Source organism: Varroa destructor, unplaced genomic scaffold (genome assembly GCF_002443255.2).
Source record: "Varroa destructor unplaced genomic scaffold, Vdes_3.0 BEIS01000005.1, whole genome shotgun sequence".
Classification (NCBI taxonomy): domain Eukaryota; kingdom Metazoa; phylum Arthropoda; class Arachnida; order Mesostigmata; family Varroidae; genus Varroa; species Varroa destructor.
In genome coordinates, this window is record NW_019211458.1 from 32,401,468 (window position 1) to 32,418,679 (window position 17,212).

The 17,212-nt window shown below is 37.5% G+C and overlaps 3 protein-coding genes across 4 annotated transcripts in view; 2 read left to right on the forward strand and 1 right to left on the reverse strand.

Moving 5' to 3' along the window:
* Window positions 1–375: 375 nt before the first annotated feature.
* On the reverse strand, window positions 376–1,178 carry LOC147755577 (succinate dehydrogenase assembly factor 2, mitochondrial-like). Its single transcript, XM_086990187.1, has one exon. It carries the CDS (start codon window positions 974–976, stop codon window positions 584–586), a length of 393 nt encoding a protein of 130 aa, XP_086846313.1. The 5' UTR covers window positions 977–1,178; the 3' UTR covers window positions 376–583.
* A 97-nt stretch (window positions 1,179–1,275) lies between these two features.
* LOC111251670 (AH receptor-interacting protein-like) lies at window positions 1,276–6,960 on the forward strand. Of its 2 annotated transcripts, none has more exons than XM_022808492.2 (5): window positions 1,276–1,848; window positions 2,537–2,666; window positions 2,932–3,155; window positions 4,152–4,334; window positions 4,734–6,960. In XM_022808492.2, the coding sequence occupies exons 1-5, from the start codon at window positions 1,660–1,662 to the stop codon at window positions 4,905–4,907; spliced, it is 900 nt and encodes a 299-aa protein (XP_022664227.1). In that variant the 5' UTR covers window positions 1,276–1,659; the 3' UTR covers window positions 4,908–6,960. The 2 variants fall into 2 exon arrangements, with proteins under 2 accessions (XP_022664227.1, XP_022664226.1); XM_022808491.2 differs by having other exon boundaries at window positions 1,280–1,848; window positions 4,152–4,342.
* A 4,398-nt stretch (window positions 6,961–11,358) lies between these two features.
* Window positions 11,359–17,212, forward strand: part of LOC111251666 (kelch domain-containing protein 3) — a 32,416-nt gene continuing 26,562 nt past the window's right edge. Inside the window, exons 1-2 of the mRNA XM_086990149.1 lie at window positions 11,359–11,498; window positions 13,422–13,619. Of these exons, the coding sequence (XP_086846275.1) occupies window positions 13,476–13,619 (144 nt within the window). The 5' untranslated portion in view covers window positions 11,359–11,498; window positions 13,422–13,475. The remainder of the gene's footprint in view (window positions 11,499–13,421; window positions 13,620–17,212) is intronic.

Consider the following 17,212-nt stretch of genomic DNA (forward strand, 5'->3'; position numbering starts at 1 on the left):
ATACGAGTAATGGATAAGCAATGTATTTTAATTATTATCTTAAATTCACCCCGTAGTGCATGCCAGTCTAAATCTTGTACCTCTTACTAGCTTATCATCCGTTTCTCATTTTCACACAATTCGGTTTAGTTTACTTGAATATCCGTATGAATTCCTAGCTTTCTCACGAAAGACAGATGAGAGAGGAAGAGTCTCTCTGTATGCGAGAATATTCGTGAACGCCCTAGTACGTTTTTTTAACCTTACACATTACAAAATAAGTTTAAGGCTTACATGGACTTGTGCACACTTTAAAACTGAATTTTCGGTAAGTTCACTTTGAGAACTAATATCGAACTGAACCTAACGTAAGTACAGATAAAAAACACAATTGCATCTTTAAAAACGAACAGAGAAAACACACTTAATAATTTAATTTTATCTGGAATCCTTCTTCTCTTTTACATATTATAATTATTAGTTTCTATCATACGCTACTCTTTCTGATTCTGTGAAACGGATCCGCAGTCTTCTTACTCCAAGCACTACTAGTCTGTATTCAAGAAGTGGGCGATAACATAAAAAAACGCTTAAACAATTTTCTTCACAGGGGCGGCATATGAAATCTTTGTTCACGTTTTGCATTTTTTGTATGCTCAACAAGTAGCCTAAAAATTGAGTTGTTCTTCACGTGTCCTGGAGCTTCCATTTTGCCCGTGCACCAATAGTAAATGTCCCATTCATTAGTAGTACTGTTGTTAATTAGAGCGTCGTACTCGCGCAGTTGTGTCTCAGTGAATTTATTTAGATTTTCCTTAGCAAACGTACTCAGGAGAAGATCGTTTTCTAAAATACCACGGTTGCGACTTTGATAAATTAGGCGGGCTCGTAATTTTTCGGTAGATTCTGCGGCAGCTAATGATAGAGACGACGATATGCAAGAAGTTTCACGCCGTAGGGCAATCCCTACGAACAAGGATAGGCTTCTTTGCAACATCTTCTTCCACTCTCAATACCTGTAGGATAGAGCTCCAGCCGCAAGGTACACCTCGACACAAACCTTCGAAATTTCAAAGCTCACAGGTCAAAACGTCTCCGCACAGGGCTCAGTGAACGATTTTTAGCGGGATTACCAAGAGAAGCCTCTAACAACAGGCCAGTGGGTACTTCAATTCGTTCCAAGCGAATTCCACTGTAGCCGACGGACCGCGAATGTTTATCTGATAGCCGTTCACTTTCCACCCACGTTTTAAGCAGACGACGAAGAGTCAACAACAGATACAGAGAATACACAGGACCAAACCGCTGAAAAGTCAGCTGCTGGACCTGAAAAGCATATTGATATACCGGCCGTTGGATACCCAAGAATAATTACTAGTTTAACAGATAGTCTATGTCTTGAAAAAATGTAGGTTTCAGACTAGCGAAACGATAAACCTGTACGTTAATATGCTGCAGCGATTAATCATGGAGGACGTGAGGCTGTTCGTAGAAAAGTTTGGCTAGAATTCAGCAGTTTTTTTGTAATAAACCACTTCTACGTGGTGTTGATCGCTTGGCTATTGTGGTTGGTAATATGTTGACTAGCTAGAGAAAAAACATAGAAAGAAAACATTCTGCAGTGATTGTTTTTACTGGACTCTGTTGGTTCATTCTTTGAGTAAATAATTATTTTTTGCGATGGAGCCTTCTAAAGTGCAGAAAACTGTAAAATTTGCCGGACGCGGTTCAAAGTCCACGTTCCCTGATGGAACCAGGGTTCGGTTTCATTTCATTACGAATCGCACCGATGTCAATAGCGAAGACGAAAACTTCTGTATCGAAGACTCGAAGGCAACCGGTAAACCTATGGAACTCATCTTTGGGAAGGTAAGCTGTTTTAGCACTCGTCCTATTCTCTGCTGAAGAAATATACACTTATAGGGAAACAACTATCAGTGAGTCAGCTACTCCAAAATTGTAGTTCCCCAATTTCATGTGGCTGGCTATAAAGGTGGCAAAGAAGCGTTTGAGAAGACTCACTTATTATAGCGGCTCTCTATATTGCCCGCGCAAATTAGTCTTATTATATCTAGTTGCACTTGACAAGACTCATAGTCAATTCTTTGAAGTAATCCTTCGAGTGGTTTAATTTTATTAGACAAGAACAGCTCTATTTTTCCGAATCGATATAACTTAAGATTACATGTAAATTTCCTAACGTGCAAGCGATATAGAGTATGTCAGTATTACGATACCCACTACTTTTCAAGTCTGAACAATCGTTATGTACTGACCAAAGAACGCCGAAAAGTACAGTCTATACAGCCTTTCAAGAACCTCTTTTGGGGACAAATTTAACCGGTACACTTCTTTCACACTTTATTCAGAAGTTTCTGTTTAGAATATGCAGCGTTATTTTTGTGCAATATCTAAAGCAAGGTGATGACTACATGTCGCCTAAGACAACTGTCAACATTTAAGTGTACTTCAACATACTTAAATGCGCGATGGAACAGTTTTCTTTTTATCCTGGAAACGGCAACACTAACCAAACATTATTGGCTATTTACTTTAGGAATTTAAACTTCCGGTTTGGGAAGAGTGCTTGAAGACGATGCTGTGCGGCGAGGTGGCAGAATTCGTGGTCGATAAAAAACTTTGTGCAAATTACTTTCTTGTGTCGAAGGGCTACAGACAGTATGCAGGTAGGCATAAAAGCAAGAAAGTCAAGTTGATGCGAACCATTTTGGAGCACTGGCAAATACACCAGCTATGCAATGCAGGTTTATTTTAATTCATCTAATGTATTACGATTGTTTATTAAAAATGGATGTTATAATGTTTTTGTAAGTGCTATTTTTATCTGTTGCCTGGAGTCAAATGTCAGTATGGTAGGCTTAAAAATGAATAATCTAACACCTTAAATTTTTGATACTAAAAACGCATCTATTCGTTGCATTTCGTTTTCAGGTATTTCGAAGGAGCTATCTTCACACCACTGTTGCGGAACGATGCTCAAAGAAAAGACCGGGTGCCCTAAACTTGATTCTCTTCTAGAGAAACCATGTGACCTAAAATTTACGTTCGAGATACTTTCTATTGAAGAGGCTGGTTCCTATGAAAAAGAAGGATGGAGTATGACACCTGAGGAAAGACTAAACAATGTCCCTCGCCTTAAAGAAGAGGGTAACAAGGTGAGCAACTCTTATTTTGTATCTGCTGTCCTCTTTAACTATTTAATTGTTCAACAAGCCTTATATTAGTAGGCAAATAGAAAATTAACTATCGGCAGCAATTAGTAGTGTTATATATTATAACTTTTAATGTATATTCTTGCTTATTGTATGCTTCCCTGTGATGGTACACTGATTACATACTGGCCTACAGAACCTCAAGGTTGTTTAATGCGTGGCCTCTACTCCTTGTCTGTTGAATCATTCTGGATCTGAACCGAGACCTATCACTACGATGTCATCCGGAAGGGAGCTCACAGCATGATTAAGCTCACTCCATTATATTGGCCTATTTCAGCCCTAACGTGAAGTGATTTGTGCCAGCTTATTTTCCATTCTTTACTGTCCAATTTGTTGCATCACCGAAATATGGTTTCACAATGTCTGTGCTCCTGATAAACGAAAGGACGTGCTGTTTGTTGCAATGGTTACGGATGCCGCTATTACCCACATCTTGTTGTTATAGTTACAAGTGCCGCCCATCATGCAAAATTTGTTTCGTGCGTAAGAATCAGTGCTTTTTGCGTACGCTGTAACTACCATATCAAGTAGGATTAGGTACTAAAGAAATTTTTTTGTATGAAAAATACATTTGGCTCTCAGCACGACTTAAATTTACGCCAGGAATAAACTGATGCAGTGAACAGAGCGCTTCACCGATTAAATTATGCTGCTTGGCGATTAAAACGTTTTTATCCTGCGACTGCCTTTACTCTTTTGTGGATCACCCACTAAATTTAAGGTAACATAAAATAGTGAAAGGCTGAAACAGAGGGTACACAGGAGTTCTAAAAAGCCAGTCATCTGGAGCAGTCCTTAATGGCAATAGAACCGGATTTCTGTGATAGATGATATTATGATGTGATTTGAAGCTATTTAATATATATGCGTTTATTTGCACTTAGCTGATCCATACAGTGATTGAAACAAAAGTTTGTGTGTGTATTTTCCTGTTAGCTTTTTAGGCAGGGTGACATTGCAGGCGCGTCTTCAAAGTATTTCGCTGCGATTAGCCATCTGGAAACGTTGCTTTTGCGTGAAAAGCCTGGAGGAGAAGAGTATCGAGCAATCGAGAACCTAAAATGGCCAATTCTTCTCAACTACGCCCAATGCAAACTTTCGCAGGGAGAGTTCTACGAGGTTATTAGGTAACATATAAATAAAGCAGCGCATAGCGAAGGTTTTTTCAAGTTGGCAGTTGCTCTGCAGAACTCTTAGTATATACATGGAGATCTCGCGGTAGTGCGACGAAGAGATAGATTTAGAATGATCGTTTCAATTAGATTCGTAAAACTGTATGGGGCATTATTTGTAAGCATTTACAGGTTTATCTATAGAATTACCGGTGGAAGCTGGTAGTTTTCTTCATTGTTGAGCTCCTTGTACGTTACGTCATTCAAAAGTATTTTCATTTTTTGTTAGATGAATTACATTTCTAGCTGGTTTATGACACACCTAACATTCTGTAGATTGGATCTCTAGCTTTTCGTTTTTGTATGTCATCGTTGAACGACATCTCATGTTGATTCCTTTTTGTAGACACTGCACCGATGTTTTGGTCAAGGATCCAAACAACTCGAAAGCTCTCTACCGAAGGGCGAAAGCTCATGTAGGTGCGTGGAACCCGCAAGAAGCTCGAAAAGATTTCTCAAGATTACTGCAAGTAGAACCATCGCAGAAGACAACGGTAGAGAATGCTCTAAAAGAGATTGACAAGCAAGAACATATAAAGAACAAACAAGATAAAGAACTCTTGAAAAACATGTTTGCCAAATGAATTGCAATAGGTGGCAATTGCTATCATACCAATAAGTGATGTAATATACATAGTATCTATGTTATAGTATGTAAGTAGTACTGGAAGATGAAGTTACACCATCTGGTATGTAGGTTAAGAGGTAAGTGCCCTGTTTAATAATAACACACTTTTTTTAGTATAAGAAATTGCAGCAGTTTAACTGTAGCCAACCACGCACCATCATCAGAACTAAATCTATTATATTGCTCGTTCTCTTATTCTGCAGTGACACTTAAACATACCTATAACGTATTTTTATAACGAGAAAAAAATGGTTGGTTACTTCAAGAACACATATCTTGGGTAATAATTGCACCTTTTATCATATTTATACTTCTAATGCTGTATAGTTTTGGTTATCTAACTGAAGCTATTCAAGCTGTTAACTTACGCTTACTAGAGAAAAGTGTCATACACTTTTAGATTCTCATAGGTAAATACTGTTCTAAAATAGCTTCGTTCCAGTTGAAATAGAAAATTGTGTTCAGGTCGTAGTGTTTCACGCCAGCTTTCTTCCGGTAAAATCGTTTTAATGATGAAAAAATATACCATAGATAACTGAGTAAAGAATAGCAGCTTGACCCAAATGCTTCTCCAAAATTATTTGCGTCCGCATGATTTTTTTTTCACTCAGCGTCCTGCGTATATGCTTTAAGACAATATAGTGTGTTTTTCAACTTCTAACGGATCGATAAATTTCCTCATAGACTGCTATCGGGTGGTTCAGCTCAAGCTAAATATGTAACGATATTGCAGCTGTAAATATCAGATACGCAGCACGCATAGTCGGACATGTCTGAATATAAGCATAAGAAAAGGTGAGGTTTATTAAAAACTGGACTTGAATTTTAGGGAAACCTTTTTTGCGTTGTAGTTTGTACTATTAGGACATTCGATAAGATTATGTCTCATACTTATCCTCCTATATTCAAATAACTACGTTTATTATGTAAGTCGTAAGTTGTCCTTCATTTAAGTAGGTTAATATGATGATCTTTGAAAACCTATGTCATTAGAATTATGTTAGAAGGCTGAATTCGACTCCCATGAGACAGCTGACGTGAAAATTCTAACATGTTACACCTTAATCAGTTTCTTTTCGGCGCAACATCGCATTATTTGTATATGTCGTGATAAACGTATCACATTCAAGGTAAATTCCTATATCTATTAAGTTGTAATTGGTTAGGGGGTTTTGCTGTGCTTATAAAAAGAGGTGGGTGACATCTGAACGGAAGAACGTCGTGAAATATGACTTATGCTGAGTCTGTTGGTATTACTGTTTGTTCTTTAGTGGTCAATCACAAAAATGGCTTTAAGAGAGTAACAATACATAGTGGTTTTTCACGATTACAGAGTGCTATCCAAAGTAAATTATATTGCCACGGAAATGTCTGATAAAATATTACGCAAATAAACACAAATCTATAGAGATTTTGATGTATTCAACGTCCAAGTAATTGAGTGTTATCTGTTAACATGTGGTGCAAGGGAGCATATGTTTGGATCGCTTGGAATGCGTTTCATTCATTCTATTAGCGCCGCAGCACCTTCGAAAAACCGGCTGAAAACGGCATCTGCTTATACGTCTAATTGTAAAAAAATCTGTTTCAATGAGACGTTTATTATTTATTATAAACTTATTTTGTCTTAGCTATTTTAGCCAATACAAAAAAATATCAATTTCTTTCTTTGTGTTCACTTGTTGCTCGTAGTAAAAAACATTTAGACAAGCATTCGGTTCTCTAAAAAACATAAACTAATAAAACACTCTAAAAGAGTGAAATTATATTAACAAGCGCTTTCGTTGGAAGCAAATCAGTTTGTAATTACTGGGCGCATAATATTTATATTCGCTATAACGTATGTCTAAACTATGTTCCAATTAAACGTTTTATTACATAATGGTTATGTCAAATAAGAACTGTGTGCTTTAGGAATGAATAAATGCCTAATCAGTTGTGTAGATATCTGCTCATTTTCTGTATACAGTACGGACCACTAAATCGCTATATATTAAATTAAAAAGTATTCCTAAGTACAAAAGGGATTTCCTAGCGAAATTTGTACAGAGTTCGCTAGAGAGGGCTCTTTTAATCATTCATTATGTGAAAAACTCACTGGAAAACTTACTTCGTTCGTGAGTCTACCTTGAAAAATATGTTTGCAAGGTCGGCTTTTACAGTTGGTACATAAATTTGAACACAAGGACGGTCTGTAAATAAGGTAATAAGAGGCGAATGCATAGCATCAGTAGAATCTATCAAGCAGCGCCTTTTTTTGCAGATGTCTATGGATTTAAACATATCCTTTGATTTTTACATAAGATGCCCTTACGCGGACAACAACGGGCGATTTTCATACCGGCGAGTGCATTTCTCCAGTTTTCTATACCGGGACATTTAGCAAATGCGTTGATTAATATAATTGTCGGTTTGACTAGATGAGAGATGGCTGTCTGAACCGGCTGAACGGCCATTTGTCTAATGGCCATATAGGAACAGTCGAAAAAGCAATATTCTCAATTTATTATCGTAACTTAATGACCTTCTGATTAGAATTAATTCACTATTGTGATTATCTAAGGAAAAAGTAGCTCTTTTAACAGCTTGTTAAAATGTTTTTTACAAATTGTGTCTGGTTACAGAATAAGAAACTGTTGGGTTGTTAGCATATTTAAGATACGGTACAAGCCGAAACGTAACAGAGAAGCTCTTATCCTTTTGGAATTCTAAAACTCGTGAGATGAAGACATTTTCCTAAAAAAAAACAACATTGCGATGAAGTATTGCTGGACTAGACGGCCCTTCTACATTAGATCTGTACAGCAATAACAATGCGTACGAAACAGAGAGGTCTGGGCTATTATTGTAGATCTTTAAGGATCCACTGCAGAAAGTAGGGAAAACGTTCTGTAAAAAACTAACGGTATTTTTAATGGAAATTAACGGTATTTTTATTTTACAGCCTTCCTTACGTAAGAAACAACTGGCTGTGAACGAATATAATCCATTTGATCATGAGCTAAACGACTTATTGTTAAATTTATTGTTGCGGCCAGATGCAAAGTAAAGGAACACAGTAAACTGAAGCTTTAGTGAAGCTGTTTTTGAGGGTAGACGCGCGGCAGGTATTTTTCCTAAAAAAGTATTTGTATATGTTAACTAAAATTATAAATAATTTTTTGTGTCGACAAAAGTTATTAGAGCATTCATACAGCACGGCACATTATTTTTTATATTAGATACACACGTTGGAATTAAGTGGGCTGTGTTTTATCGTGTAACCAGCTTCTAGTAGATTACCATATACTATCAAGGCGTCCTAAAAGGGTGGCGCACGCTGGTTTAAGTTTAATTCTTTTATCTACTTCAGTTATTGGAGAGCATATCTTCGTAGAGTTACTATCTTCTGCAAAATGATCTTTGACACATTGTAAGTGTTTACGCTTTCGTACATATTATCTCCTCTATCCTTTCTTCCGTTAGGACCTGCTATCTCTACGCACGTAAGTCCATCCCATATATGTATTGTTGAGTAATTATTATCTTCAATCGGTTTTTCACAGGCACATCGTGTATTGCCTTGGCTATGGTTCTAGATACGCTAAACTGACTTTAATTAGCAAATAGGTAGTTAATTTATGTCGAGTTTGTTTCATATTAAATATTTCATGCTTTTTGGGAATTGATTTTGAGTTGTATAAAAAAAAAGTGACCGTGCTATTTCAATGTATGATTACTAAAGAGAATTTTTTCGGTGTCGCATTAAGGTGGTGCCAATGTTTTTTTTTTATCTTATACAGCTTTTCCTTTGCAATATACTATTATCTAAGCTATGCATTCCGAAAAGCCCTTTGAATTGAAAGCTATAAATGTGCTTCGGATCTCTGTTATCCTCACATAGGTATACTATATTTTCCCCTAACCTTTTCTCAACGCGGTTTAGTTAAATTTTCTCATTTGAATGTAATCCTTAGCCAAATATGTGAGTTGAATATCGTGAAAAACATGAGATAAATGCCTACCTAAATTATAATATAAAATTGATTCTTAATTCGTATATACCAGTGACACGTTCACATGGTAGAGTATGAATGATCCTTGTGTCAGCGCATATTTTTATGTTTTTTTGCGAACATCATTCAACAAAAGTTGAGTAATCGGTTAGTTCTGTAGAAGCACGTGAGTATTTGGTCGTGACAGAAAATGCTCACCAGCCGTCTCATAGCGAATCCTCGTTTGCTTGCACGCGACGCGATACAATACGCAACATCTTCTGGCCAGCGAAGCGGGATACCTCGGCACGTCATGACTGAGCTGGCTCAAGAACTTTAATACTTTCTGAAGCGTCGTTGACTTCGACTTATTCTTGATGTTCGTATTACGAACATTTATTGGCTTAATTATCCTACTTTTTATGATCCTCAATTCTTATCAACGAAACACTGCGCGTTAATATCTTTCACAATATGGTTTAAAGGGAAAGGGGGTGGAGTTGGTATCAAATACATTTTAGTATAGATATATATGAATGCCAGAAAACATGAAATATATGCCGTAGTACATGAATAGAAAACGTGACAGTAACCTCTTTACTACATAATTATCGTTACAACTGTAGCTATGCTCATTCGGGCTACAATACGGAAGGACATTCGCTCATTCGATAGATTTGATATCATTGCATAACATCGCTTGCTACGTATTATGCGGGCTACAATATCCTTATGGCTTAGCAGATCCCCCCCCCCTTATACATTATTTTTCCTGCGTCATTCAGGCCTGTGTGCCGGTGAGTGCCTATCTATCTGCTGAGATCAGTGTTGCGCACGTGTGTGTGTACATGTTGTTGCGTCATTATATTACGTTTTTTGCTGCTTCTTTTCTTCCGCCAAGGGTCTATGGCCTTTCCAACCCGGCTGAAATTCAATCTGTGCACCAGTTTTGTTTTTCCGCTGTTTCTGTTCGTTGTTTCTGGTGTAGTTTCGTAGTGTCGACCTTGGCGGCCGCATCAGACACAAAACGTCACCGTTTATCGACGTCTGTTAGTCAGCTCATTTCAAGTCTGCTCTCCTTTAATACATAAATTTCAATATCAGGGAACTGTTCGTTTACGCCGAGTTCCCACCGGAAGACCGAAATTATGCGTGAAAAACTTTATGGACACAGTCTAGTTGGCCGAAACCTGTGCTACACATGGCATTGAGTGTTTTCGATTGCTGCCAGTGAATATATTTTAGCGTCGTCAGCCAATTGGCGTTCATAGACATGCTTAGCAGTTGCTGGTCCATAGGTAACCAGCTGCTGCTTTTAGCCGTTTGCTCCTTCAGTGAATCGCGCACGCGAGCACATATATCTGCCCCTTAAGTTCCACGCTGTGCGACGCCGGCTCTACAGCAGACATGACAGTAACATTATAGCTGGTACATGCAACCTCCTCCACCGGCATCGGAGCTCCTACTACTGCCGCTATCACAAACATCAGTCAGAGGATAAACGTACATTCACGGAGCCATAACAAGACAGAAGAATGGTAACTGCCGAACAAAAAGCACGTTGGTCTGTCGGAAAATAAATACAGAAGAAAGTAGTAGTGGCTGGTAGGCCGATAAACACTAGTACTCTTACGTAGTGTGCTATATAGATGAAGCCGTGGGCAAACACACGTAGAAGACGGGGACACGCAAAGCCGCACATCGCGGCACATGGTCAGACCACCAAAGGGGACTGGAAATTATTGAACGCTGCTGCCAGTTAATAGTACCCCTTCTCGCCTAACGGCATTATACTGGGTGATGCCGGTAGGGATAGCTTTATTTTTGCAGTAACTATTGTGTGGCTACGTCGTTCACAGAGCGGATTTGTAATGGGAGATTGATAGTTGAAGTACAATGCCCGAAATATCTCTTCGTCTAAGCCGTCATGCAGAAACAGTGGTTGTACATATTCATCTGAACAACAGGTGCTAGTTTGTATCGGGTGATATAGGACTATGACGAACTACGCTGTTTTACGAATTTAGCGTTGCAGTGAATGATCGGTCAGGGCTCAACAACAACAAGTGATATTAATGCTTATGAATTTCTACTTGACATAGGTACCACGTGATGACTTCTGGTGTCAAACGGTGACCGTGATGTGAAAATTCAAGAGCTCCGCACCCCGAAGATATTTGTCATTTCCAAGTATCGGGTACGAAGCCCTCAATAGAACGCGGCGACTTATTACCGACTTTTGTCTGAATTATCGGCATCTGGACATAGACGACCTTTTCCTTATTGAATTGTGATAAACCCTTTGGTGGAAAACAGTTTGAGTAAACGCAATGGTGCAATGGTGCGATGTTATCATCTCGTAACTTGCTGTGAAGAGCGCAGAGTACTTTTATCGATATCGGGATTACTTGAAGGGGTAACTGCAGTCACTTAATCGAAGTGTTGTGCCGTTACAATCATTGAATGAAGTCTTGCTTATTCAAGCTTCAACCTGAAGACTACAAGAAAGGTTAGCACGGTTATAACCTTAATATAGTAGCTAATGAGCTGCATTGAAATGCTGCGACCAACATATTACTTCTATGGACATTACTCATTTTATCGGATGGTACCAGTCACCTTGGTAAAACATAGGTTAAGAGAGAGAGTTTCCGTTGCCACTCCGATTCATATACAAGATACAACACGTTATACGTACGCTAATAGAACTTTGCATAGCCATACACACTGTTTTAATGTAGTGATCTATCTAGTGTCGATTCTCTATTATTATTGTAAATATGAATTAAATTATATAAATAGCTCTTAATTCTTTTTTAGACAGCAGGACCTGGTACAACTCTGTAAAAAAACGAACAATCAGCGGGTAATAAACAGATGTAACGAATACTTGAAGAATTATTACAGCTGTGACCAGTAAGTTTTAAAGAAAGTTGATTTTTGGATTTTAAAAAATGTGGATTTTTGTCGTAGTTTTTCGCGCTTCTTCACTAGTCACCTTACAGTGTTTCACACATTAAGGTTAAAAAGGTCCGTCAGTTGGTGTGTCACCAAATCTCGATCGTATTACAGATCTCCAACCTGTTATTACTCATTGTCAATTTAGATAACCGTACGAAATATAACTTCGTCCCGGGATCCTCTGACAATTAATCTTTTACCTATTTAGTGCCGAGTTCGTTATCAAATTCTGTAGCAAACAAATTTTATCTGTTACCAGATTGTCATAATGTTGACCTCAGTTCACCTTTCTACCCTAATTGAGTAAATTTAGAGACAATCGAAAAATACTGAAGATGCAAATCGCAAAGCACGGATTTCGATTATGATTCGTTGTTGAGTATAATTTAGTGGTTGTCTAAGTCCGAAGCTTCGATGCTTGTGTTTTCGAATGCGTAAAGCTAAAAACCTACAGGAACGTTGATTTCAATTTCTTTAATGTATTTAGAACCACCTAGAATATACCAGAATAATAATCATATCGCGTATTATCTGAACAATGTTGTTTTTAGTTACAACCACTATATAGCTGAATTCCCTTTAGAACCATTTTCCATGTCTATAGTGCTAATAAATTTTACAGATGCATAAGTTTCATTAAACAAGTACTGAACCAAGCTTCTAGTGAATCCAATAAATTACAAAGTTTCTTTGATGTTAGATCAGTAGTGGAAAGCTGCCCCTAAATGCAGGCGTATTCCCAAACTTTTAAGCATAATCGTCTTTTGAAGATCCGCCAGTTTCGTGTATACGTGATCTACAACGGAAATTTGACATACATTTGAATATATTGGACATAGCGTTTTAGCCACTGCTACCTAATCCCAGTACCTGGTAAAATTTAGCCTTGTGATAAAACATATGTCTCGCCGAAATGCGAGCTTTTGTCTTTGACTTTAACAACTAGCTCTAGCTTCAATTTAATTAAATTGAAGCTAGAGCGATAAAAGTGGAGCAAGCTGCCGCTATTGGTCGTACTGTCTTGCCTTGATGGCGACATATACCATGTATAGATGTACTACGTAAAATAGTCCACCTAGTAGTCAGAACCACCATTAATTGTTTCTGAATGAGAAGCGTTTTTTTTAGATATCCTGATATACGTTCAAAGTGAGACAAGTCGAAGATGATTATTCGCTTACAATCGATAACATATATCAAATCTCTCAAATTTAGTCAACATGCGAATTTTGACTGACATGAACATCGTCCTACATCTTCTTCTTGGTAAAATAAAATTGGTAGTGACAACATTTACTATTTCAGCTCATTTATTGAAGCTGGACTTTTGGATGCGCTTTCACCTTTTCAGCTGTTAATTTTTTTAACATATGAAGATGACAAAAGTTTTATTAATTCATGTACTGCTTACGTTTGTGACTATGGATTTGACATTCATCATATTGCGTGCGTATATCTTCACGTTCCAAAGGACCAGTTGGGCATCATCTCAAAAACTCAGAAATTATCCGAGAGCTCTTGAGCAATGGAAGCAATATCGCGAATACTTAGAAATTTTTTAGTGGCGGAAATAACTTACGATGAGGCCGACGGTGCCCGTCAAAGAGCCCATGGAACTAGTCCATCGTCGCAACCAGCAGTGTCGGGTACTCAGAGACGCCAAAAAAAGGTTGGTAGTTGAGCATCCTTTCTGAGTTAAATGGTCCTACTCTAATATTAGGTAGACTTAATTCGAATAACCATTATGTAGACAGAACACTTAGCTTATAACAAAATATCGCAGTTAAGACAAGTCTTGAAGCAAGCGAATCTTTCGTGCGAACAGACAGTCATTCTGTAGGTTCAAAACTTGCTGCAAAAAGCTATTGTTCTAAAAAGGGCCGGGTAAATTTGGCTTGATAAACAAGTCAGTGTTGTAACAATTAAACATAACCTCTCCCCTCTTATAGAACGTGCAGTGAAATATTAGCACGGGGAAAAGTGCACGATTGTGCAACGTTTTTGCATGTGTTTTCTTTTTGCATGTAGCTACCGATCGTGTGTCTCGTTAGTTTTGTGACCTTTATCGAGCATCTTAAAAAATCAACTGGCTATGAATTAATGTGTTAACAGTAGTAATATTTTATACATGCAGATACAATAAAACTATTCAAAAATTATATTCATCATCTTTAAGTGCTAAAATTCGCTGTTGCAATCCACCGTTAGTGAAATAGAAAGTAACTGCTTTTTTTCAAATTAGAGTATACAACATTTACATCAATGGTATTATCTTGAACATCTATAAACATGAGAGTTCATAACGTATAATATCATTTATGATGTGTTTAGACTCAATAGAAAAACTATTGGTGTCCTTAATGTTCTTCATACCCGCCGTATTGAGAATATAATGAAGCGCGATTATAACTCGCTTCGCAGAATCATTACAGTTATTTACATATTTGAAATATATACCATTTCGTAATAAAAGACAATGGATCCAAGAGTAACCTTGTCACGGAATAGCTAAAGTAGCTGTTGGCGAAATCTGACCAAGGCAATACAGGTGGACGAAGAATATTAAACGGCTACGTTAACGCAAAAAGATCTAGTTAAACGACCTTAAAGATCTTATACGTGTCTAATATATCATTGTTCATCTTCTTTTTCGTTACAACTATGTCATTTCTATTCTGGGTTAAATGTAGTACCCTGAATTGAATTGAATCGAAATTAGTGATTTTTTTTTTATCTTAAATAAGTTTTTGACTAAAGATAACATCCTTCTCTTTACAACGATGAAATGGGTTTACTGAGTGCACAAGAGTATTCGATTAGCACATGGTTGCTTAAGAATTAGTTGTACCGGATTCTACTATAATTTCTCCGTTGTCCTCAATAAAAAAAATACGAAGGTTGAAAATGGGTGCCTCATCAGTTGATGAGTCATCATCCGATGAGCAAAAAAGTGCATTTATAATATTTGCTCCCTCGGTGCCACAAAGTCAGTCCCAGTATGATCTTCTGAATAAAACGTTCACAAATGACAAGCAGTGGATTCAATACTGCTAAATATTTCAAGTGTTACAATCTGTTTAATATTGCTGGAAAGATCCTATGATTTCCTCTAGCCGACAAAACAGTGCCCCCGTTCTGAATCTTTTTTAAGCGTGTTTAACACGAACGATTTAGCGCACTTGAACACATTTTATCAGATGGTTTATATTGAGGTTCAAATATAGAACTATTATGAAGTTCACCTTTTGTTCTCCGATCTAGACAAGCTTATGCGTCCAAATTCAGTAGGCAACACTTTTCAGTAACAAAAAGTGAGTGTGTTCGGCACAAAAAAGCAATTAAAGCATCAAGTATGTATGTGGTGGACTAGCGAAGGCATCGTAATCTGCTAGTTAAGCATGGCTAAACGCCATGCGAAAGGTCTCTGCACAGCTCGAAAGTGTAACAGCTTGCGATATAAAGCTATATCGTATATACCTAATGTATATCCTAATAACTATATCCTCAACTCAACCATTACATCGAACAGAACAGACTCCTAGAATTTATAGGGAGTCTAGAGAAAGTTGTAGATAGCCGTTGTATGCTTACAGCGGTAGGATAACGCCCATAATCGGAGACGGCACTCGAGGTGAAGAAGAGATAACGATAACGAGTTTATGCGTATGGAAAAAATGGACCAATAAAAACCCAGATGTGTATTTCTCATGTTTGTAATAGTAGCGTCGAAAGTAATCGATGTTATTTTCAAAGAATAGTTGCAATTTCTGTACTTCATCACGTTAATATTATGAAGACATGAGTGACGTCATTTCAGTGTTTTTTTAAGCTAACTGTTCCAAAAAAAAGCATGATTTAACAAAAATTAATAGCTGTAGAGTCATAACATTTAACTCTAGTGAAAGTGGAGGCAAGTTCTCAATAGCAAAACATGCGATAACCCTCGTCGTAGTAACAGTTCGTTGTTTTATTATTAATTTGATATAGCATCTACAAGCAGCTTGATTTATTATGCGCGCCGTAAGTAGAAGAGATCGTCTGATTTCGAACTAGTTAATCCGTAGATTAGCCAAAAATAGAACGGGAAATATATTTATACCGATACATATTTTTCGACTTTAGGCAAGTTTACCGATGCTACTTTACTGAAGCACCTGCTTCCGTGTGCTAGTAATGTGAAATCTAACCATATTTTATTTGATTATTGGTGCTTTCGGTCAAGTATGGCAATTTACCGCGATCTGAATATTACCACAAAGGAATGGAATGATCAATCGTTGCCTTTGCTATCCCGATGACAAAAGCAGCAGCGTGAATTGAACGAAACATTCAATACCTACGGGTAAAAAACGGAAAGCGAACATCTCTTGACAGGGAGTAAACAGGTGATTGATTGCCGCTACGGCTAATTTTATTTATAAACTGTGACTTTGGCACCCACTTAAGAAAAAAAAGCGGCAGTGTTACCTTCTCGATACACTCTTTTCTTTGATGTCAGTTTACCTGAATAATGAATGTGTCTCGATCAAAATTATAGACTAAGATGTTACCGACAGAGATCCATAGCCTCGGTTTGGATTGGAAAAGCATCACCATCCTACAAATTACAGGCTGATTAGGAAAAAAATTCAAGTTTAAAGACGGGAATAATTTATATCCTTGTTATATAAGTTATGTTGTTGTAACTTATATCCTTATTATTTACGTTGTTATTTGGTGTTATGGCTACTACTAAGCTAAATCTCGAGGCGACCACAGCGCAAGCTATTAAATTCGCATATAAGAAAATTCGATGATGCACTTGACTGTAATCTGTATGTACCTAGAGATTACCGGAGAAGTAATTCTAGTTCTGACGCACTACCTTTTTTGTCTATGTATAAGAACCAAATGTACAATACAGACACAGTTACGGAAACATGGTGAAATTGATAATTCTTTAATATCAGCGATTCAGAATGGCAACACCATCATATTCTGAGTACATATTTCCTTAATGAATTGTGCGCTTGACGGGATCACCAGCAAATACATGGTGATCTTATGCACCAGGGCAGTTTGAAATTCCTGGAGGTCCGCAACACGTGTAAGGGTAACAATTTAATTACGCGTTAGAGTATTTTAAAATTAAATTTAGAAAATGACTTAAACGACCGATTGAACCTTGTGCTAGCTTCGTGGAAAAAGTGAACAAAGACACAAGAATGATACGAATCCCTAACGGTTACGGAAGCATCTATATTTTTTTTCTGTTTGTTGCTA

Coding starts and splice junctions, on each gene's coding strand:
- LOC147755577 (XM_086990187.1), bottom strand. CDS start 976: ATGTTGCAAAGAAGCCTATCCTTGTTCGTAGGGATTGCCCTACGGCGT.
- LOC111251670 (XM_022808491.2), top strand. CDS start 1,660: ATGGAGCCTTCTAAAGTGCAGAAAACTGTAAAATTTGCCGGACGCGGT. Junction 1,849..2,536: donor TGGAACTCATCTTTGGGAAG/GTAAGCTGTTTT, acceptor TATTTACTTTAG/GAATTTAAACTTCCGGTTTG. Junction 2,667..2,931: donor GGGCTACAGACAGTATGCAG/GTAGGCATAAAA, acceptor TTTCGTTTTCAG/GTATTTCGAAGGAGCTATCT.